Here is a 23864-nt window from a genome sequence, read left to right as displayed (position 1 = left end):
TGGTTAATTTGGTATGTGAAACTGTTAGCTGTTAAAAAAAAATATAAAAAATGAAAAGTAGGAAAAAATGAAAAACTTCTTTAAGTGTAAAGTAACACAGATGTATTGGGATCTTTTCAAGCATTTGCAGGTATTAGGCAAGCCTATTAGCTAGAAACTATCTTATATCCTTCTCACAGAAACTTACTTTTCTGTTGTTAAACAGTGTATATAGGAGGAACCAGCTCAAAGTTGTTTTTAGAATGTTGATATTGGCCTGCTACTGAGCCTGGATAAAGCATATGTTCATCTAGGTTATTTTTGCTAGAGGGAAGGTTGTGATGAGGGCACCTGTGTAATGAATGGGAAAAATGCTACTTGCAATCTTTGTTTACTTGTTCACAGCAGTATTTAAGACATATGCTCTTTGGAAACCTTGAAAAATAGCTAGAACATTAACCTCAGGACTAAGCATTTGTACCACAGAAAATGCCAAGATCTAGGGATTTATTTTTTTTTCTTGCAATAATTAAAGGTGAATTCAAGGCTGATCTGCCATACTTCTTCTAAAGTTGCAGAAGGCTAAACAAGTATATCTGGAATCAAAAACTGGTAAGTTATAGCAAATGAAATGAAACATTCCCTACTGATACCTACAGCAACAAGCACATACAAAAAAATAAAAAATAAAAAAATTCAAGTCTGGATTAGTTATCAATTCAAAGTGAAAACCAGATACTTTCTCTTATTCATTACTTGGCCAACTTACAGGTCCACAGCAGAAGAAAGTCACCAGACAACTCAATGAGTTCCAAAACTAAACAAAGAAAGACAAAAAAATGTTATGCTACATTAAAAAAAAATCTTTTTTATTACATATTGTGAGAAATTAGCATTAAGTGCTTCTGGAGATGATGAGACAGAGATGAGGACACTTTTACAGATGTTTTAAAACTTATTTACTTTTTTGATTTATAGATAATCCATCCATAGTTAAGGGTCTAACCATTACATTATCTCCTACAAACTACTAAAACCAGACTCTACCCAGCAGTTTAAATAACATGAAAAAAGCCACATCTATTTAACAGCTGCAGAACTCATAGGACACAGGCAGTAAAATATAAAAAGACAAGAGTTAAAAATCCTACTGCAAGAATATTAACTGTAATAAAAGAGAAGACATTAAAACCAGCAGCTAGTTAGGTGCCAGGACATAATAGAACCCATAAGGACAGGCAAAGAATGATGCTAAGTTAGGGAGAAAGAGTCTGTTTTCAGAGAAGAACTTCCTGACAGACACCACAACAAAGCAACATAAACGGTGACTGTGTGGTCCCCTTCTCGTAAATAAATCAGGCGTCAAAGGTTGATCTGCAGTTAAAAAGAGGTCTAAGCCTTCTCCAAGGATTTGTAGTATTCTGTCAGCACAGTCCAAGCCTTAGGAGCCATGAAGCCTTCCGGTGGGTTTTGTCCTTCACGAGCCAGCTTGCGCATGCGGGTCCCCGATATAAAATCAAAGTCTTCATGGCTGAGAGAGTAGGAGGAGGGGCAAGGGGGGAGAAGAGCGAGAGGAGGGGGGGAAAAAAGTAACATTTTAGAAGTAGGCAAAGTTGCTCATATTCCTTCTGCTTTCTTGATACTTCATAAATTTCTTCTTGGGAGTATAACGGTGTATTGCAACTTTCATTTCCAGACATTTGGCCAGCAATGCCAGTAAATCTCTAGAATATACACCCTCTACAATATTCAGCTTAGGTATTTCCTGAGTTTTAGCAGCAATGTCTGACTTACCTCCTGTGGACTGAACTGTGTTTGTGCTTTCATCTAGCCTAGCTCACTCTCTGTGAGGAAACTGGGAACTGCTGTTGAGAGAGAGCCATCTCCACCTCTCAGCCCTCTGTTAAGCAACAGCAGCCATCCTACTTTGCCCTGCCATGGCATCACATCAGTCCTATGTGCTGGTTCAAGAAGGTCATTTCATTGCCACTAGAGAATGTGAAAAAACAATACTGCATGAAATCTTAGTGAAGGATACTTTGAAAAACAGAGGAAGTAAAAGCCTCAGAGTCTAGAGGCAAGTTCTACAGCTTCTGCAGCTGGACCACTTCAAGCCACTGAGCATGCATATATGTATATATGCATATGAATAATGTGCCACATACAGTTAAAAATAAGGAAAAAAAGCAGGGGAATAATAAAAATACCTTTCCCTAAAGATGTTCTCCTCTAAGAAAAAAACAACACAGAATTCAGTTGGACAAATGCACAAATTAACCCAGTTCAGGGTTACTCGTAATTGTTAACATGACAATCTAAAAATTAATTTCTCAGGTATGTGGTCATAAACAGCAAAAGCTCCCTGAATTAAACTTCCTCCTCACAGGACTGAAACAGAAAAAGCAAGACAAGAATCACGGAATGACTGGAAGGGACCTTAAATATCATCTGGTTCCAATCTCCCTGCTATGAGCAGGGACACCTCACACAAGACCAGGCTGCACAAGGCCTTGTCCAACCTGGCCTTAAACACCTCCAGGGAGGCAGCATCAACAACCTCCATAGGCAACCTATTCCAGCACCTTACTACCCTCATGATGAAGAATTTCTTCCTTACATCTAACCTAAATCTCTCCTTTTTCAGTTTAAAACCATTACCCCTTGTCCTCTCACTACCCTGTCTGGTGAAAAGCCCCTCCCCAGCTTTCCTGTAGGCCCCTTCAGGTATTGGAAGGCTGCTATAAAATCTCTCTGTAGCCTTCTCTTCTCTAGGCTGAATAACCCCAACTCTTTCAGCCTGTCTCCATAGCAGAGGTGCTCCATCCCTCTGATTATCTCTGTGGCCCTTCTCTGGACCCTCTCCCAACAGCTCCATGCATTTCCTCTGCTGAGGGTTCCAGAGCTGTATGCAGTATTCCACATAGGGTCCCTCAAGAGCAGAGTAGAAGGGGAGAATCAGCGCTCTGGCCCTGCTGGCCATACTTGTTTTGATGCAGCCCAGGATGTAGTTGGCACACTGGCGGCTCATGTTGAGCTTCTCATCTACTGCCACCCCCAAGTCCTTCTCCTCAAGACTGCTCTCTATTCATTCTCCCCCCAGCCTGTATTTGTGCCTGGGGTTGCCCCAACCCAGGTGCAGGACCTTGGACTTGGCCTTGTTGAACTTAATGGAATTTGCACTGGCCCACCTTTCCAGCCTGTCAAGGCCCCTCTGGATGGGATCCTTCTGAATGCCAGAGTTCTATCAAATGCTCCAAAGGAAAAAATATATATTCTTAAATTAAATATGCAATTTAAGTTAAACCCTTTGCTCAATTTGCAACATGTATGCATTACTCATTCTTTACTTGTCTGTTTGAAATAAAAGCTAAGTATTGATTTCAGATGCACATGCCTTAGATAGAAACAAGAGGCAAGTGTGTGCAACAGAGGGCAAAACTTGGCTTTATATGCTGAACTGTACTTACTAGGGTATGGAAGTTAGCAAGATGCAGAAAGCAGTTCATAGCTCCCTTTCACAAAACCACTAGCGCCATAACTTTTTTATTTGGATTGTATACATTTACGCAACAGCACGGCCATACGTGCTCTCTGCTTATTGCTCTCAATCTAGGACTGTGGGGTCGTGAAGTACTACAACAAGGCAAAACACTCTATTGTGGTTCAATTCTGCAAAATACAAATTACACAAAAACTAAAACTTAAAATTTATGTAAGTCCATAGGAGAAAAAGTTATGTCACTGCTATTTATAATACCTGAAAAATTTATTCTTTGACAGAGAGATGTCTATTGTTCACTAACACTGCTTCAAGGTAACTTACATTCTTTGCAAAGAACTTTTTCTATAAAACGTATGTGGGGAAGTGATAAGCCTGTCTCATCCTAGAGAAATAAGTACTAATTCCTCAGATGATCAGGAAGAGAAAAACAAGTGCTAGAAAATTTCTCAATGCGTGGTTTTCTTCACAGTGTGCTAGCAACACCAAGTTTGAGCATTAAAAAAGTTAGCTGCTTTATCCCCTGCTTGCCAGTTAAGTTTTCAGAAAAACTTTCAATGTCCTACTGTGCCGTACAAGTGAAAAAATGTACCAAGACAATACATTTAGATATGCCTTGTAAGTTTGCTTCAATAAGACCTCCCAGTCCCTTCAGCTTCTTCTTATCCCTAGTTGCATAAAAAGTAGCTCTAGGAATCAGAGATATCAAGAAAGAGAGAAACATTAAGAGAAGCTAAGGAGATCTATAGAAATCATAAGAAAAGAAAAACATGAGAAGGATCATTTAAGAAACATAATGCACCTTATAATAGATCTAGAAATTTTTCAAAAATACTATTAAAAAGTAGACAAGTATTAGAGATGCTCACACATTATCCCAAACTTCTCTTTTGAATTAGTTTTTCTTTTTGTAACAAAAAAATCATTTCAAATACTAATCACTAATGTGACTCACGTGGACCTTTGTCAATTTATGCTGTATGTTGAAACAACATGATAATTTTTGCCTTTTTAAAAATTACTACATTGGCAACTTTACTGTTTCTAGTTTAATCTCAAGTTTCACACCTAATACAGCATATTTGAGTAACTACTCAATACTCATTGTCTACACTAAAGGTAAAATCAAATCTCTTCAATATCAGAAACTAAGATTCCATTAAGCAGAAATACCTTATCAGTACTGGCACTGTGGTGTGATGTGAACCATAAGCATTTTGAAATAAAATATATCAGTATGAGTCATTTGCTTTTGTGGAAGAAAGGAGAAAGAAGAGACAAGTAATTTTTTTCATAGTGAATTTTGAGGATAGTAGGAGTTACTCTACATAAAATGGATTTGAGAGGAACATGAGAGTGAAACATTTGACTGGTGAAGCTACTCTGAAATATAAATGCCAAAGCCATCCAAATTCCATTATCAAGTGAGATTTGGGATGAACTTCAATGAAACTCAACCCAAGGCTTTTCTAAGCATGGGATTTAAGAGCTTTTAAAATTTTTATTTAGTGGTTGCTGGAATTAGTTTTCTTTGAGCCACATTGTTTGTTAGTAGATGTGTATAACATTGATTTGACCTTTTACTACCAATTAAGTTCGACTTGTATTGGTACCAATGAAATTAAAAGCATTCTCCTAAAGAAAGAGTAAAAAAAGGCAGAAATAACTCCACAACAAAAACTTGTCAACAGAAAACCAGTCTTGAAAACTATTACATTGAGACTGGTATTTGCTCCATGGCACAGCATCCTAGAATCCTATTACACTCACAGTGTGGAAAAAGCCCCCCACACAGAGCTATATGTATCTACAGACACGCACAGGTACACCAGATAATATTTTAAATTTGGAAAGCAGTGATTTAACCATAGTAACATAAGAACAACTTTGTGCTGTTACTTCAAACTATTCACAGTAAGTAAGCATCAAAGGACAGTCCAAACCATGCAGAGAAGATTAAGAATTCATACACCAGTTCTTCCTTTCTTTCATTTACAAAGACTGATGTTTTATTTATTAAAGTTCTTTCCCTTTTTTTTTTTTTTTGTGCATTCAGCAGTTACTTTTTACTATAATAGCACAAGACCTCAGCAACAACGACAGTTCTTTATGCTGTGTTATGAGCTTCAACACCCTAAGAGCAGTATATGAGGCTAAGATTTCAAACACCTTACAGTTCCTGTGACAAAACAAAGCAGCTGACACTAATGTGCAAGTAGGAAATGAATGCATGAAGATGTCCACAGTCCTGCATGAAATTTCTGCCAGATCTCCAAGGTACCAATACAGTATCTTAACAGAGTTACCAAGGAGAATATTTTTTCCACTTCAACAACTATTCCCTACAGGTTTAATCTAAGTATAAAATATATTACTTGATTATTACTCTAAAGCACTAAAGATCAGTCATAATCTTGGGAACCCTCACCCAGATTAGGGTATCTGGCACTGTGCAAATTACCTTCTTGGAATTTTCATTCTCTGTTGAGGGCACTATCTGTTGCCCTTAAGGTCTTAAGAAATTACTTTTATATACAAGATTTATTATAAAAGTACAGACCATTCATTCAGTGTTTTGCCTACTCATAAAAATGTTTTTTTGGAAATAAAACAACAGCATGATTTTTTCACCTGGTCTGGATTAAAAAGGAGTGCTATACTCTACTCAACTGGTAAACCTTAGATCTAATTAATTCCTAGGACAATTCACAGCTTCCGTATCTGAGGTTCAGTCCTTTAACAATTCTTCAGCTTCAAGCTTCTTGAACAGGATCTAGCATGAGATGAAATTTAACCTTACAACTCTTTTCAGAAGGACTTCTACAGAATTTAATTTTGCCTTTGCAGTATCAAGTCACAACTTACACCAGAACTCTTACATGAACAGAAAGTTGTCCCTTCCAGTGTCAAGACTTCATTATGTCATTCTGTGTTACACTTTCAGAATGTCCGATGCTGAATGAATCTACTATGATCAACTAGGTTCAAAACCTAGCTGGCCATGAGCAAACTCTTTGTGAAAGTAGAACATAATAATATGATTAATATTAACATATGCAAAGCACATCCTTTACCTTTGGTGAATGAAACTCCTTTCTCACTGGCAAGAGGGTTTAAGTCTTCCAAGCTGCTGTAGTGTTCCAATGTGTCCTAAATTATGTACTAATGTTAATTAAGAAACCGTGTATCACATAGATTAATTGAGGAGGACCATTAAATATGCTTAACTCAGCCTCCTACCATCACTTACAAAAATTAGGTATCATACCAAACCAATTTGGGAACAGTAGGTACTCAGTTGGAACCGATGCCCCATAAGAATGACTTGATATTATTAAAGCAGTCATGAAAGCCATATAAGGGTCTTGTGAATAAACTAGATAAAGTTAACATCTCCCCTCTTTGCACATACCCATTCTTCATTCACATTTTGCAGAAAGCATGAACAGTCTGCTCCAGTAACCTTACTTCCAGGTTTCTTTTAGCCAAAACAATGTCATCTGCTTTCTTTCAGGACAAAAAAAAAAAAAAAAAAAATTAAAAAAAAATAATCCTTTTTTTCCAGACACTGCTGTGGCTTTTTTTAATTGCCAGACTAATTTCCTTTCTTAATTGATTTTTTTCTCAGCAGCAGTCTGTGGCTACATTTTATAGGACTGATCTGTAAAGCATTGGGAATCTCTGCTCACCAAAACAACTACTATTATTAAGCCACCAATCCCAAATTACACTTGTCTGTGGTAACTGTTTGAGAGGCCTTTTTGGCTGAAGAAACACACTTTTCCTGAATGGATTTCAGCATTGGGTAAGGATTTTTTGGGGGTGGTGGTGTTTTTTGCTGGTTGCTTGGTTCTTTGATTGTTTTTTCTTTACACTTCAGCCTAATCGTGGTTCACAGATCTAATATTCATTTGGAATTTCTCTATTATAAATAGAATTATTTCTATAAGCTTTTCTAACACGTTTGGATATACTCAATGATTTATCAAAAATTCTATTAAATCTAGATGGGTAAAAGTATGATAAGCAAAGGACTACCAATATTCATACTAGTTTATATATATGTATTACTTCTTCAGAATTCTGTGCAAGTGGAAATGCTTAAGCTTCCCACAGAAACTTAGATTAGACTTGCTATCTCACTTCAGCAACAATAAAAAGGGATTTTTTTATTATCTTAATTTTGACTAAAGGGAAAATATAATGAAGTTAACTCTACATGTGCTGCTATACATCACTGCAAATGCATTCCTCAAATCCCTTTCCTAAATCTTAGACACATTTTTAAAAAAACATGTTTTAAGGCCACAGTTCCATGAGGCGCTAAACATAATTCAAAGATGCCAAAGCAACAAATTTAAAATTGTGGTGGCTTCGTGAGGTAAAAAAACAAATATACATTCCAGTCATTGGTTGTTCAGTGGTCATATTTTAAAGGGTAATTTTAGTCAATTTGTACAGGTTAAGCTTGCAACTACAATTGCTGCACAGCTACTATTAAGGCTCTTAGATCAGTCTTTCCTTACTCCATTCATTTCCCCAAACACAGCGCTCCATGCTTATTCCTGAATGCAATCAGGATATCCCTGCCTTTCCTTACAAACAGGAGCACATGGAGATACACCTACTGTCCAGTGACTTCAGCTCTAGCTTAGCACCACAGCAGCTCACCAGTGTTAGCAAGCAGTGAGAGGCCCTGACAATCAGAGTTAACAGTCATGTTCTCCAGACTGTTCCCAAGCAGGGACACCAGGTTTACTGACACTCCAAGGGCAGCATGCATTCTGGAGGACACTACCAGAGGAGAGAAATAATTTTAATTTCTGTATCAACTCCACAAAACAGCACTTGCATGGACACTTCTGGGAGCTGAAGACCTTAAGAATGACGACCTCTTTGAATCGCAGGCAGAACACCTAAGTAAGGGCCTTTGCTACTAATTTGGAGACAACCAATGGTAGGCTTTTAGATGCTTCTCAGGCTTGCGATGAAGTCATGAGCAGCTTAGTCACAGCAAGGTATGACATAGTTGCCCAGTATCTTACAATATGTAGCTGACCAATACCAAAGTGAAAACCTAGCCCCACAGGCACACATGAAATGCTGTCAGCATTACATCTTTCTCATAAAAGCTGAGCATTAATGTTTAGACATGTCACAAGCAAAGCAACTCCCTGCCACTGCTAATGCTGCAGCCCCAATTTGTCAGACATCCTTCTGGTAGCCGGATCAAGCTTTTGGTAACATCTTACCACTAGCCAACGATTCATCCCCCACCGTCCCCATGGCTTGGGATTGCCTTCAGAAGCAGAAAGATAATTCACTAAATCAGCAGAGAGCCCAGCTGCAATAATCCCTGCATGTCTTTGCTGCCAAGCCAGGTGTGGGACCAACTCCTTCAAATTAGACAGACACACAAGCTAGCAGACGGTGTCCATTATGACTTCTCACAAGCACCTCCCTATATAGAGGACTCTAGAAGCCCTGAAAGAACAGAAAAGGTGACCAGTCAGGCAGAGAATAACTACTTGGAGCAGCTCCGCTCAGCTATAGCTCAGCTGAAGGGAAACCCACTTGCCATAACCTTTGGTGCATCCATTAGTGATGTAAATTCTTGAATTTCCTAGTTCGCTGCCAAGTCTCCAAGCCTCAAAGAACTGAGATTTACAGAAAGCATTACACAGACTATCTTGAAATAGAGCCAGCTGCACCCACCCAAACTCTGTCTGCAGCCTACTAACTATGGCGAGCAAAAACAATAATGGCTCTCTCTTCAGGGAGTCTGCATGTGTCCGCATTGCCATCTAGAGGATTGCTGCCACACTCCAGTCCACCCTGTATTCTACAAACAGCATCTAGGGAAGGACTGGAAAAATGGCCTTACACTCTGATAGTTTCAGGGCAAGGCTCATACTAATAGCAGGATGGTCTTTTTTCCAAAACAGTAACAGAAACAAACAAAAATATGCCTCAAACCAAAGGGTCCCCACAGGCATGACGAAAGGATAATATGGTGTGCATAATGCAGTCTGTGACAAAAGGCAAACCCTGTTACCACAGAGATTTTTTTTATCATTTACCCTGGCTAATGACAAAGGTACAACTGATAGGTACCCCTTGATCTGAACCAATTCTATCCTGCTAAGAATATTATTACAGAATCAATATTCTTCTACAAAGAAGAATTTCTCTGTTCCATGCAATGCAAATACCAATTGCTACTCCCCTTCTATTCCAACTTCTTTAAGTGATACTTCAGTGCATCTCTTTTACTTTAATCTCTAAAACTTGCTGAATTACTTGGACAACAAACAGGACAAATAAGCACAGTATCTACTGCAACAGCCTTTAGAGCCTTAAGTTACAGCATATACAGGTTTGAATAAAACTAGCAGTATTTACGTCACAATCTAGTTACTGTGCACAGCAATACGGACTTCTAGATGCATCTCAAATAATGAAAGGCACAAAGGTAGTGAAGCGTTCAAGAGCTAGATAAAAGGACATGACTTTAGAAAAGACTTTCATGTCATAGATGCCAGAAGTAACCTTCTGGTTTTTTTCCTCCTAATGAAATAAACACATGTATCAGAGCAGTGGCCTGATCTGATGCTACTTTCCACAGTTTCACATGAAAAAAAAATAATCCTGCTGCAATGCCATCCACAGAGAAGCTTCACAGCACAGAGTAGAACCTTACACTGGAATGGTGCCTATTTGGGAGGCAGGAGGAAGGAAGAACATCACCAGCAAACTACAACTGGTAAATAACCCTCCCTGATTAGCTTCAATTTTAAAATATCTGCATTGTAGCCAATCACCAAATTTCTGTAACACATACAGACATTGTAGAGTAATACATAGAGAAACTATTCTTAATTCTTGTCAGGTTTCAACAGATATGCCTTTTATCATGCTGCTTATGATTTCCAAACAACAGAACATACTGTAAAATTATATTTAGTTATGTAAGAGACAATAACACTTAGCAGCTTTTAAAAATAAAAGCAGACTAATTCAGGTGCTGGGAATTTACTGCTTAAAGACAAAGCAGTTGCATAACTTAAAATCAATGTCAAGTGAGTACACTATCTGCTAATAAATATAATTAATGGTAAGAAAGACACAAGCCACTGAATAAAACTTGCTGGTTCATTGGCACAAGCAGCTGAACAAGAGATAAGGGCTGGGTTCATTTTTACAGATTAATCCATCCCATAGTGAGTTGTACAGACTTTTCCCAGCTAGAAGCAGTAGGAAACAGTCAGACTATAAAAAATGCAAGGGTTTTTTTAGAAAAAAGGTCTTGCTTTACATATGATATTTCAGTACTAAATTCACCTGCAGTTTGGTGTAAAACAAAAGTAGAGTTTTATTCAAACAGCTGAATAAAGAAGTTTAAACTAAAATTACATTATCTTCCCAGTCCCACTCATCAGCACCACACCAACACATACACTCATCAAGGAGTGAAAAATATTGGAACATGCAGAAGGTGAAATTACCTGTCCTGTAATTGGATTTAAAAAAAAAAACCCTCCAGCTGAAAACCCTGGGCCATACAAAGAACTTGAGCATAATTTTACATTTTTGTTAAACAGAACAATTAGCTAATTTTCACCATCTCTTGTCAACTATCTTCTCCTTGATAAACTCTCTCATAGTTTCTCTTCCATATCTGATGCATATCTGACACTTGAGAAGCATATTTAGAAAGATAAATCAGCAGAAAGCTAACCTTACCATTATAATAAAAGTGAATATTTTTCTGTGCATGTAGCACTCTTTGTGAACAGGTTGCAGAATTAAAGAAACTTCGTTACCTGAAAGGAACAGGGGAGCTTCCAGTGGCAGCTAAATTTGGATCAGGTCAGTTGTGCTATGAAACCACACCCAAATGCTTCTGAAGTTCCATTCATGATCTAAAACCACATCTAAACCCGGCCATCTTTGAGCAATATTAACTTAATTACAAACATTTTTTAAATGTGAATGGGAGGTAAAAGGCTATTGCTCAAAATGTCTTAAAACAAAAATACAACTTACTGATCAGAGTCATAATAATCCATGCACTTCTTTTTCTTATTGTAAGCTGCAACTCTGAAGGGTACAATTTCCAGTGCACGGAGGCCTGGAGCCATTGTCAACACTTTGGCACCATGGGTTGGTTCATACAGATCTTTCCCAGTGTCAGGGTGTGGCATCCCTGCTGGATCTCGCCCTACAATGTAGAAGTTAGCTCCTGCAACCATCCGTGACCTACAGTGCCACTGAACCTAAAACAGAGACAAGGAAAAATAATTAACAGACAAAAACGGTCAAAATATGACCCTTAAAATGTCCATGCATTATGTAGCTACTACTTTTTCCCTAATCAAACATGACACCATTAAAATTTTTGCAGACTGGAAGGCCATATCCATTCAGTAGATAACCATAACAACAGCTGCTTGTTGTTCTTTAAAGCGCAAACCTGTTATCAATGTCTTTTCAATGACCTGTGGAAAATGATGGAAGGAGGAGTCTCTTTTATTACTTAACTAGAAACATTATAGTCAGGCTGTACTCTGAGGTCACTGGAAATGCCATATAGGTCAGGATAAAACTCTTACTCTCTTCAGAGTAAAGACTGTGGATTTTGTTCCTCCTCATATGCTCATGAAGACTGAAGTAGAAGATTGCTGTTAATTCTCACAAGAGGTCTATGGGGAACAAACAGCACAGTAACTCACTTACATGCCTCAACTAAGACCTGGACTATATTTTTTTATTCTGGAGTGAAAAGAAGTGCAAGCTCTGTTTGATCAGTCAACTGGCCAGCAAAAAATAAGTTACACCTGTCTCTAACCTGTCTAACCTCTTGAACCCCACCAGAATTTGAACTTCCTGTGGCTCATGGAGGCTGGGGGAGGTAAGAAAAACAATTTTAAAAAAGTAAAAAGATGGAGAACCAATATACCCTAAAAGAATTGCCCTCAAATGAGAGCATTTATTCTCTCTGCTGCTTCCCACAAATTGCTAGGGATCCCAACCCAAGACCTGGCTTCTAAGTAAAGTGTTGCCAAATAATTATTTCATACAAAAGCCTTGCAACAGTTGTCTCTGAATTAAGTTTGCCAAAAATAAACAAAGCGGGTTTTTTGGTTGTTTTACGTTGTTGGTTTTTTTTCTAATTTGTGTATATCCCTCCAACATAAAGACATTTTGATTAACAGTCATAAAACTTAAGTATCTTAACATTCAGGACAACTATATGATATGTTAACAGATCTTATAATTCCTTCTAAAAAAGGCCATGAAAAAAGAGGAAGGATTAATTATCACAACCTTATAAAGAAAGGACCACATAAACCCAAAATTGTCTTCCAGCATTTCCAGAAAAATCCTCCAATATAGAAGTTTCTTCATAGAAGAATGCTTAGACTGATGACAGAGGGAGACCTTACAGTCTGGTTTCCCACGGAAAATCTCTCTCCATTAAAAAACCACAACTCAAAAAGCACTGAGCATAGCACAAAGTACTCCAGTGCACTGTCCAAGGGGTTTTATTTTCTTTTATTTTAAACTCTGGATGTATTTACCTCCGTTGGTCCAGCATACATCATGGGGGAAGGGAATATAGCCACCACTGTTGTTTCTGGATTCAAGATTCCCTCCTCCAGTACTGCAGCATGTTGCTTCATGCGCCACATGAGGGGAACATCATCCTCTTTTGTCCAGCCTCCAAGTGGATGCAAGAGTAAAACTGGGCGCCGGTAGCCACGTTCCAAAAGCTGCTTATGAGTATCCTGCATTAAAAGAGCATGTCCATTGTGCACTGGGTTGCGTAACTGGAATGCAAAGACAGCATCTATGGAGAAAAAACAGATAAAAGATAGAAGGAAAACAAGTTATTTGATCAGGACTTACACAATCACAGAAAAATCTTCATACAGTATAATCTTTCCTCTGAATTGTATTAAACTAGTATAATACAGTAGTCACAGGTCATTAAAGTATTATGAATTATTATAAAATCATTATTCTCAATAAGCAAAACTTATCTTAAAAAAATACTAAAAAACAGTAATAAGCTTCATTCATTTTTGAGATTTCAGCAGAATTACTCTAGTTTCTCCAATAGCTATAATCTCCTCTTAGGATTTTTCACTTGCACAAGCACATAATATAAAGTTAAACTCTAAGAAGAAATCAAACTACGCTACCTGTATCATCAGGAAAACAAACAGACATATTTGCAACAAAACAAATAAAATGGGATTTAATGTGCATTCACATGCTTCCTTCAACTAAGCAGCTTAGTAGACCTTACACACAGTACAAGCAAGCAAGTACAACAAAGCCAGGCTCACTGCTGTTCTAAAGCATTACAAACCCTTTTGTTGTATAACCCTGACACAACCAGGATTTCTCCCCTCTGAAAATTATGAACTAAGGTAATCCACAAGACAGCAAAATTGCCGTAACTGAGAGGTTTCCCAATAAACCAATGAAACCTAGAGAATTTTTTTCAGAGATCAAATATATTTATTTAGGGTCTAGCTAAACCAAAGACTGGAATCTCAAACCTGCAGATCCTGAAAATACTGACCACATTGAAAAAAAGACAGGAGCTCAGGAGCAATCTCAGTTTGCATTCTTGATGTTAATCTGTTCGCTCACACTTAGAAGTGCTCAGCAGCTGCCTGCCAGTCACTACCACAATAAAGGCAGGATGTTTGATTCTGCTTTATGACATTACTCAGCCTCTTAAATGCCTAAGACAACTGCTTTACTGAGATAAACTGTTTTGTTTCTTCTGCAATATAAACCCAACAGTTAGCTTACAATTTTTAACTGTGATATATGCCACTATGCACCAATTTATTTGCTCTACTGTTATAAGCTTTGCTCCCCAGAAGCAGCATGGAACAGACTTAAAAATAGAATATGAAAATTTAGCACTCAACCATACATCTCCAGTTTTAGCCAAACCTGACAATTTAAAAATTGGATTCTACCACATTATCTTTTCTTGCATTAGCAATATGTCTTGTGTGCATGGAAAGATAAAATTCCCAGGGATTACTCTCTTGTATATTTGTGTATTAGGCAATGCAATGCCTAAGGGTCATAAAAGTTAATACAGGCAAAGAATGCCACCTAAGAGAGCATTCAAAAATCTTCATCCTTAAAACATCCTTGGTATTGAGGCAACAGGCATTTACATAGATCTTTGCAGGAAGAAATAGAACAATAAAAATCTACTCGCCAGCATTCATGTCCTTGAATTTCTGCCTTAGTTCAGCTGGAGTGAGACGGTATTGATCAAGTCCATCATTCCAATAAATACGATCAAGGACCTGTAGATCTCCACCTACAAGCCAGTTCCCTTGCTCCATAACCATCTAAGAAAAGAAAGGAAAATCTCTGTTAGGATTGATTGTCGGGCCCTCTTAAGCCATTAGAACATTGCAATCGGGGTACATCTTTACCAATGGAAGAATTCTGGGTTAATTTTGACAGTCTCCAGTTAAGTATCAGTGTTGATTTTGTTTGTGGCTTGGGTTTTTGTTTTGTTTTTTATTAAGAACTAAAAAAACCAAACAAAAAACCCAAAAACCAAAAACCACTGTAACATATACAGACACTTATATGACAGTGCAGGAGAAACACACAAAGCATATGCTTTTCTTTCAAAATACTAATTTTTTTAATATATACAAATGCAAGTAGCCAGTATTCCTAACCAACATTATTACATAAAAAAAAACAGTGGTTGGAAAGACTAATACATTAAGTACTAATGAGGTTGCAAACTATACACAAGATTCTGTTCAGCAATAAAGTAACAGATAAAACAGCTCTGATTAACTACTAGCCCACTTTAATTTACAAATAAAATCAGAATCTTTGAAGTAGGATGGCTTTTGGATTGTTTCATGGTAACAGTTTACCAAAGCAACATATGTACAATGACTAGAATTCTTTTGATATCTTCAAATATCACTTCACCCTTTATAAAAAAAACATGGCAAGCGGCTTAACATATTCTAGTAATGGCCACAGAAATAAATCAGAAATCATTTATTTCTGAGAACACATTTGCTTTTGAAGATGGAACCACACAAACTTTTTTAAAAGTTGCCCCCATATTTCTGATAATTTTTTAGCCTTATGTAATTTAAGGATGACAACAAATGTTGATGTAACATAAGGCATTACATACTAAACCTGTAAGTTGTTAAAATTAAGTATAGATTTTTCAATTTATTTTGGCTTTGAAATAGAGGACCTGCCGGATTAAATGACGTTACAAAGAAAATGCCAGACTTGGACAACTCACCAAGGTGGGGGGAAGATGGCAAAACTCTGCACCACAGTAACTCTCAGGCACCCAAAGATTGCTAATTTAGAAGGGACACCAGATTCACGTGCTGTCATGATGCTGCCATGCACACATTCATAAGCTGTCATTATACTACTATATACCCCAGCAAACATAAGGACATAGTTCCTCATCTTCTACATTAGTTTCAGCCACATCATTCTGTAATTACTAATGCATTATAATGAGTTATTCAAATCTTGCCTGCATGAGATTTTCTTAGCATGTCTTAAATTTGTGTTTTCTGTAAGGGGGTAATCTTATGTTCATCAGCACAGAACATATCAAGGGCTTTGAAAATATTCCAGAATACTCTTACTTGTATCTAGCAGATGTCCAGTTTCAGATATATTCCTGAACACAACAACTTCTGTCAGTAATAAATTGATTACACATAAATGCAATCATTAAAAAAAAATCATGGTTTTCACATCTTTACTAGTCATACAGATACTTCCAGAACACAAAGGCTTTTCTTTTTTTAAGAGCAAGCTCATAATTTGAGGTTTAATTTCTTTTAATCTGATTTTAAGTCAGACAAAAAGATACTATAGAGACAAATGGGAAAAGAAACATTTTGGCTGTGCAGAGCTAAGATGCAACATTTACATCAGTTTGCAAAACCAAACATAGCACTGCAATGACTATTACTCAATTATATGTATTTCAATATGACATTCACATAAGGTCAAAATAATAAAACATACTGAACCACAATGAATAGGAAATAACTGCCCAGAGAGTTAAATTATGAACTATCCAGGAAGAGGGCCTATTTTAAAAGCATCTAAATCAGGCACGTCTCATGTGCTCCACATGTAGGCAAAATAGGAGTTTTCTTGCCTTCACAATGCATATATCTGCTAATTAAGAAGCTTTGATGGTCCACCTGCCTACAGAGAGGGATGTGTTTCCTGGGCACACTACAGGGCAAAGTTCCCTCTTCTGTAGCACAAATTCTACAGTACCTTCTCAATCATATTGAGATTAGATTTTCACGCTAAGTGCAAACTATCCAACAGCTGTTTAGAACAAAACAAACAAAAAAATCACTTTTGTTTCTGCTCAAATATTATAATTAGTTCTCAAAGTAGTTTTGCTGTTGATACACACCAGTCACAGATATTGACTTAATTTAATCTGCAGCTCCTCAAACAGTACAACTAATAGGCCTAGATTTTCAACTTTTAAATGCAGACCTTGATATAGGGATGTTCCTTGCACGTCGTTCCCCATTGCCTAGCACAGCGTTCCTCTTTCCTGTGCTCGTAGAATTCGGGATTACGGAGAATGGCCACGCGGCAACCTTCATACACCAGTGCAATTGCTGTACACCCATCCAGTCTTTCTTTGTCTTCTTGAGTAGCTGTTAGCACTATAGGCACTGACAGATTAATAACTCCCCCTGCAGAGTGAGGGGAGAAAAAAAATCCCTTATCCCTAGCAGTGGTCATCAATGATATTATGAAAATCTATGCTTCTAATGAATTACAGTCCAGGTTCTAAGTGTATCACACAACAGGTAGTTCAAGTATTTACTTTACCATGGGTCAAAAGCAACTTTTATATTGAATTCTTGCATAAGATATATGTACTATAAAAATGTGCAAGCACTGAGGTTTGAGAAAGAACAAAGCACTGAAAATAGCAAGTGCTTATAGTTGCACACAAGCATTTAGACTGTGAGGATACTACTTTTTTTGGATCTCAAATATTTTGTTCAAGAAGCTATACAGTGAGCAGAAACACACATCTGACATTTTCAAACACATCATGTAAAATATTAGGCAAGATTCCTATGGAAGTGGATAACAGGTACAAAAGAAACAGCATTCTCAGCAGCCAAACTTTCAATCTATAAGTTTAATGCAACAGAGGCAGCCAAATGTACCCATGACTTTTGCTGCTTACTTAAAACTGTATTCAGATTCAGGTATAAATATTTCAGAAAAAAACCTGTTGAGTCAGGAAGACACACTTTACAGTTTGTTCAGCTGAAAACAGCTGCTTTACTTCTAAAACTAAATCAATGTATCTGAAAAGTTATGTTGTTCTCATTTTTATTTCACTGCTAGCTGCTGGAGGTCTTGTTTTTCTTGACTGCAAGAGTGGTATTTGAGAAACCCAGTGGAGTAAACATAGCAAGTCTCATTCAAAGGCTTGAATTCTAATGACCATACTCTTGCTGAAAGAGTGCAAAACTTTTGGGTTGTCTCCAGGAGAAAAGTCATGGACCTCCTGAAGTTAAGAGGAGGCTTGCTTTTGGCTTTAGTGGGGACAAGACTCTAAATAAGGCTTAGTCCCTGTTATCTGAACTTTTTTTGTTGTTTTTAATATACAAACTTATCTCAGTATTATCTTAAGTGTAGTAAGGAAATTAAAAATCATGAAGATGCATGAAAACCTTAAGACAAAAATAGGTCTCCCCTTCCTTCATAATGCAAAATGGAAAGCTGTGCATCTTCTCTTAAACTCAGTCTTAGTGCTCAGAGCTACCTTCAAAGCAATTAGGTTGTAAAATTGAGCTTGGCAACAGTCACAGAAGAGGTAACTTGCCGCCCCTAACTTGATAATTTAAAAATTCCTTTTGCTTTGTGAACAATTAAATAAATATTTCAAACTGGAAAGATATTTCAAACCTGTTGATTATTAAAATTTTGTCAGTGATCAATAATAAATATACAGTATTTTCTATATGCCTTCAGCCACTGTACAAACGAGAAACTAAGGCAAGGTAGTTGAGTGAGCTTGTTAAGACACAGATGAGCACAAATGTCAGCCTGAGGCTATTTGAGGTAACTTAAGCTTTAAAGTGAGAATGACTTACTTGCACTGATCTCCATAATGTAGAAGGCAGTATGAACATTGCATTTAACGGTCAAAGTATGAAATGCATTGCAAGTATTAAACAATCTCCCCCCCTTTCAGAACAGAAACCTGGAAAATTACTTCTGCTGTGAGACTTCAGAACTAACATACCAAGCAGGGAGGAAACTTTCAGGATATTGTTTTGACTTAAGTGTTGCCACTTCTTCAAGTAGCAGAGGAGCAGTAAGGCAATCACATTTTTCTAAAAAAGTTCTCATACATAAATGTTGAAGTAGATATCTAAGAGAAGGAAATATGGTAGCATCTAAAGCAACATGACTGTTCTATTCAAGTTTAAGATTGAAAATGGTTTACATTAGCAAGTTATTTGTTATTTTGCATTACACTTATTTCTTGCAGCATACACATGATACTAAAAACAATTGCAAGAGAAGTTTAAAACTTGTAATATTGCCATATCTGAAACAGTCACCTATGCAAGGTCTTAAAAGCCTTATAAAAATTCTGATTTACAGAAGACTACAGGGCAAAATAAGGAGCTACAAGCTACTTTAGCAGTTAAATGCACAGCATGCCATGCGCAGAGTATGTTTCACTTGGATCAACACACAGAAGGCAAATGAAATGAAAACAAAACTAGTAGTCCAAAATGACGCCGCAAACCTGAGATACTCCAAAATAACAGGATGGCATTATGTTGCCTAGGACAGTATCCAAGAGACTTACAGAAAAGGGAACTAGAAAATGTAAGAGGGACAAGAGATCTCTGGATCACAGAACTGAAAGACAAGCAACCTTTTTTTTTTGTCTGCTGTTTGGTCTACAGCAAGAGAAGAGTAATGCAGAAGGAAGTGCAGAGACAGAAATTTTTACCACCCCTCTTGGATATACAGAGTGCAAAAAAACTAAAAGGCTGGAGTAAAACACAGCCTTTGAAGAGGAATAAATTAAACCTAACAGAGGATCACAATCAGATTTCAAAACCTGAGGATGTTATCACCTGTTGACCATCTTAACTAATGCTTGCTCTTAGCCAATTGGTAATGCAAAATAAAATATACTCATTTAAATTATGACATGATAATTAGTAAGTCATAGTGATTCAATTACATGTGACAATTGTCCATACTCAAGCCACCTCCTCAAATTCTGATTTAATTTTTGCAATAGCTCCAGCATTTAAGTCAGTTTGTTATCCTTTCCTTCATCACTATTATGGAACAAATCTTGTGGCACACAGAGCTAAATAGCACTTAAACTGCAATTCTGAATTCTAAAATCAGTTTCTTCAAAACAAATTAAGAAATATAGTTTCTCAGTTTAAATACTTCTCAACAACAAAAACATTTGAAAAATGTAATTTGTAAAGGCAAAAAGACAAGACATTCAAAGTCTAACCTAGCAGTATGTATAAAAAGAATAAAAACATCAAGTTTAAAACTTATTATTGTAATATGCTGTTCTCTTAACTCCGGTTGGGTACAAGCCTGATAACATGATACTGCACCACCACAGAGAAGCAAAACATCACCAATATTTTAGAAGTAAAATTAGTTTGCTCAGCCTTTCAAATAGTGAGTTTTACCCTACCATCAAGGAGACAGTCAAAGTGAAGGCACTGTAGGTATTCTCTCTCTCTCATAAAGCCATTTAAGGGTGTTGCCCAACCTTCTGCTAGTACTTGGACCCATTGCATATCCACCTTGTAAAGAAATGGAAAAATATAGCAGATACAAGTTATTGCTTACACTAGATCAAAATCCCATGTGTTAAAAGACAAACCAACATATAAAAATCCTGCACCAACAAACTTTGTTTTAAAATGCTTTATAGAGTTCAGTTAATCAAATTAGAGAGTCCAACTTCCTTTTTTTTTTTTTTTAACAAAGCAAGATAATCAAGGTGTTAAAAAAAGATAAAACTAACATATACAATTACCACAAAAATATGAGAATTATGGGGGAAAATCTCAAGATATGTAATCTTAAACAGATGAGAAAAATTTATTGCAGAAACTAGTGAAGACAACCCAGAAGTAAAATTCTCTCAGGACTAGTACTTATTTTAATTTAAGAGGTATCAACTTACAGGAAATTTCCTTCCTTGGCACTCAAAACAGTCACACTATGACTTAGTGTGTGGCCTCTATTTTTTCTGCATGTGCATTACTAAAACTTCATCAAGTCTTTGACAAGGACAAGCTTTTGCAGAAAGCGTGACTAATTTTATTACATTGTTTAATTTATGCTGAGACAAGCACAAGACTTTTTTTTCCCAAGCTTAGGCTATATACTTGCTTGATATTTAACCACTGGTTGTGTGTGAAGGGAGAAAAGATTTGCTTTTCTATATTGGGAGAGATTTAGAACAGGACAATACAGAAATTTAGTAATGGTGACCTTAAATATATGTTCCCGATCCAAGCAATAGTTTTACACATGTGTGAAAGGAATCTAGCAAAACGTAGTGAAAGGAAGTATTACAATTTTTTAGTAGTAGAAAGCTACCATTTGATTCAGTGCTTAGTATGTCATTTCAATCCTTGAAAGTCAAGTTACTCATTGCAGATGCTCAACTCTAAGCTTAGCCAGCTTCTAGATCAAATGCTTAGCCTTAACTTCTAGTAATACTGTCAAAAACACAGTGAAAAAACTCATGCATTGTATCTGTGTTTAGGCCTAGTTCTTCATAAAAAGAAGGTGCAGGAGAACAAAAACACAGCCATAAGTAGCTTTGTCTAATTTATCTGAGTTGGAAAATAATATATTTAACCAAAATAAGAACAGATTTATCAAGTTGATCTGTGCTTTTCCACATTTTCTCCATTATAAACCAGAAGTAGCATGAATATGCTCTAACCAGGAAAAAAAAAAAAAAGTAAAGTAGATCTCATCATCTGTCTGTAGACTTAAGTTTACAACTGTTTGCGCCTGGTATGTAAGGTTACTATAATTCAGCTGAAAGTTTCCAACAAAGAGAATCATAAATGGTCTGGGTTGGAAGGGACCTTAAAGACCATCTAGTTCCAACCCCCCTACATGGGCATGGACACTTCTCACTTGACTTGCTCAAAGCAACCCCATCCAACCTGGCCTTAAATCCAATCAAGAAGTAGTAACTGATTTTCTTCATATTTCTGTTACCAGAATTCAAAATGTAATGGTTTGTGTAATTAATTTTTTTCCTTAAGTTAATTATACTTCCAGGAAAAACTGCCTTTACAAGACATTCATGGTTTAGTCCATGGATGGGGAAGGGGAGACAGTAGGAAGAAGTCACTGTAAATTTGAATCTTCAGGCTTGACATAAACTAAGTAACACTATATCAAACATTATTTATGAAATTACAAAGATTAAATTGTTCTCTCCGGAAAGTCACCAAACAAAACACAAATGCTGTGATTTCTCTCAAGAAAAGAGGGGAAAAGCATATTGACATACATTCTCTAACCCATACAGGTATCTCAACTATATCTACTTCTGCTGAGCAACTCATTAGACTGTCTTTCAACTCCAGCATCAATGAGACAACTGAACACACAATACCTTATTTATTTCCAAGGTTAACAGAGATTCAGCATCAGTTTTGGCCAACTGTAGCTTATTTTCTGGCACATAAAGCTCTTTCACCTCATAAGAGGCATCTACTGGTACAATGTCCTGTATAAAAGAAAGAAACAGAACTTAATGTTTGCTCAGAATGCTTCTTTGACACTGAACACATGTTCAAGAAGTAAAATTCGATTGTTGCACTATTCTGTAGTGAGACTTTATTCATTAAGTGATTTTCACTCATTTAAAAAACAGCACTGTTCCAAGATGATGATATATTGCTAGCCAAGCTGCTGGCCGGAGTAACTGAAGTGAAAAATTCTGACAAGATTTTCTTCTAAACCTTAAATTCCCTATATAACATTTACCAAGTAAATTTTTAACTATTTAAGTGCATTTTTTATGACTTCTTAATGTGTACATTTTCTACAATAGAAAGGAAGAGTCTCTGCTTCTACTGTTGCTAAAGAAGTAAAAAAAAAAATAATTTAGAGATTGAGCATTTATAAATTTAAGTCATTCACTATAACTTAAAATAAAAGTGGTAACATGGCAGTAAAAAAAAAAATCTCTTTCTCAACTGAAAATGATTAATACAGAAGTACAAATTAAAGGCATTTCTTACAGCTAATGACATAATGCCACTGCCCTACTCTGTATACTAATATTTAGAACACTTAAATGTGAGGCCACCTATGCACACACGTATGCAATGAACTGCAATCTAGTTTTCTCAACAGAATACCACTGAATATAAAATTTTATTTGAAAAATTAGTTTTAAACAAGACATTATGTTTTATAAGGAAAAGCTCAGTCCATTACATATCAGACATCATTTGGGAAGCTGACTAGACAGTAATTAGGCAAAACCTGCTTTCTATTTTCTCTGCCTGAGCAGCAGCATCACTGCCCAGGAGAGCTGTAGCAGACTCCTGGCACAGCACTAAGCACAGGATCAAATAAAGGTATTGCCTGCCGTAAAGAACAGCAGACCTTAAGAGCAAATTATAATGACTGAGTACACATTATTCTGCTTCACAGAAGATTCCCCTCTGGACCCTAGTTCATTACCATAATAGAATGTCCTAATTTTACCAAAGATCAAAAGCTTAAAATAAATATGCCTACTAAAAAATTATCTTCAAATATTATCCTGGTTTTAGTGTTCCACTAATGGGTAAAACAATGGAGAAAAAGGTTTTACAATGCAGTTTCTGTCAACAACCTACCTCATTCTAAGGATGTAAACAGCTTGAAGGCATGTCTAGCAACACTGAGTCAGACATTTAGAGAAATTGTAGGATTAGTAAACCTAGATTCCCTTGCAGACATAAAAATAATATTTAAATAACAGATTTATTTAAAAGAAACAAACAGCAGCAAGAGGAATCCATAGCTCTTTTAAACTGTAGGAGTTACACTAAAATACTAGGCTAGGAAGCCATCTAGTGACCACTTCAAGGTAGTAACTTTAGTCAAAGGTTCATTCCACCAAAGGACAAGTTGCACATTATGAAAATGTATGCCCACACAGCAAAGAAGGCCAATGGTATACTGTACTGTAATAGCAAGAACATAGCCAGAAGGTTAAAAAAAGTAATTCTACTGTTTTATGTGGCACTTGAGACCTTATCTA

The 23864-nt window shown here is 36.7% G+C and overlaps 1 protein-coding gene across 1 annotated transcript in view; it reads right to left on the bottom strand.

The window, feature by feature from the left end:
* Window positions 1-707: 707 nt before the first annotated feature.
* Window positions 708-23864, bottom strand: part of PAPSS1 (3'-phosphoadenosine 5'-phosphosulfate synthase 1) — a 33409-nt gene continuing 10252 nt past the window's right edge. Inside the window, exons 5-11 of the mRNA XM_010004093.1 lie at window positions 22221-22334; window positions 20265-20376; window positions 17045-17250; window positions 14730-14865; window positions 13060-13328; window positions 11525-11754; window positions 708-1510 (exon numbers count right to left, since the gene is read on the bottom strand). Coding sequence (XP_010002395.1) covers window positions 1372-1510; window positions 11525-11754; window positions 13060-13328; window positions 14730-14865; window positions 17045-17250; window positions 20265-20376; window positions 22221-22334 — 1206 coding nt within the window. The 3' untranslated portion in view covers window positions 708-1371. The remainder of the gene's footprint in view (window positions 1511-11524; window positions 11755-13059; window positions 13329-14729; window positions 14866-17044; window positions 17251-20264; window positions 20377-22220; window positions 22335-23864) is intronic.

Source organism: Chaetura pelagica, unplaced genomic scaffold, assembly GCF_000747805.2.
Source record: "Chaetura pelagica isolate M959 unplaced genomic scaffold, ChaPel_1.0 scaffold88, whole genome shotgun sequence".
Lineage (NCBI taxonomy): Eukaryota > Metazoa > Chordata > Aves > Apodiformes > Apodidae > Chaetura > Chaetura pelagica.
The sequence above is the reverse complement of the archived record's forward strand: the minus strand, read 5'-3'. Positions and strand labels throughout refer to the sequence as shown.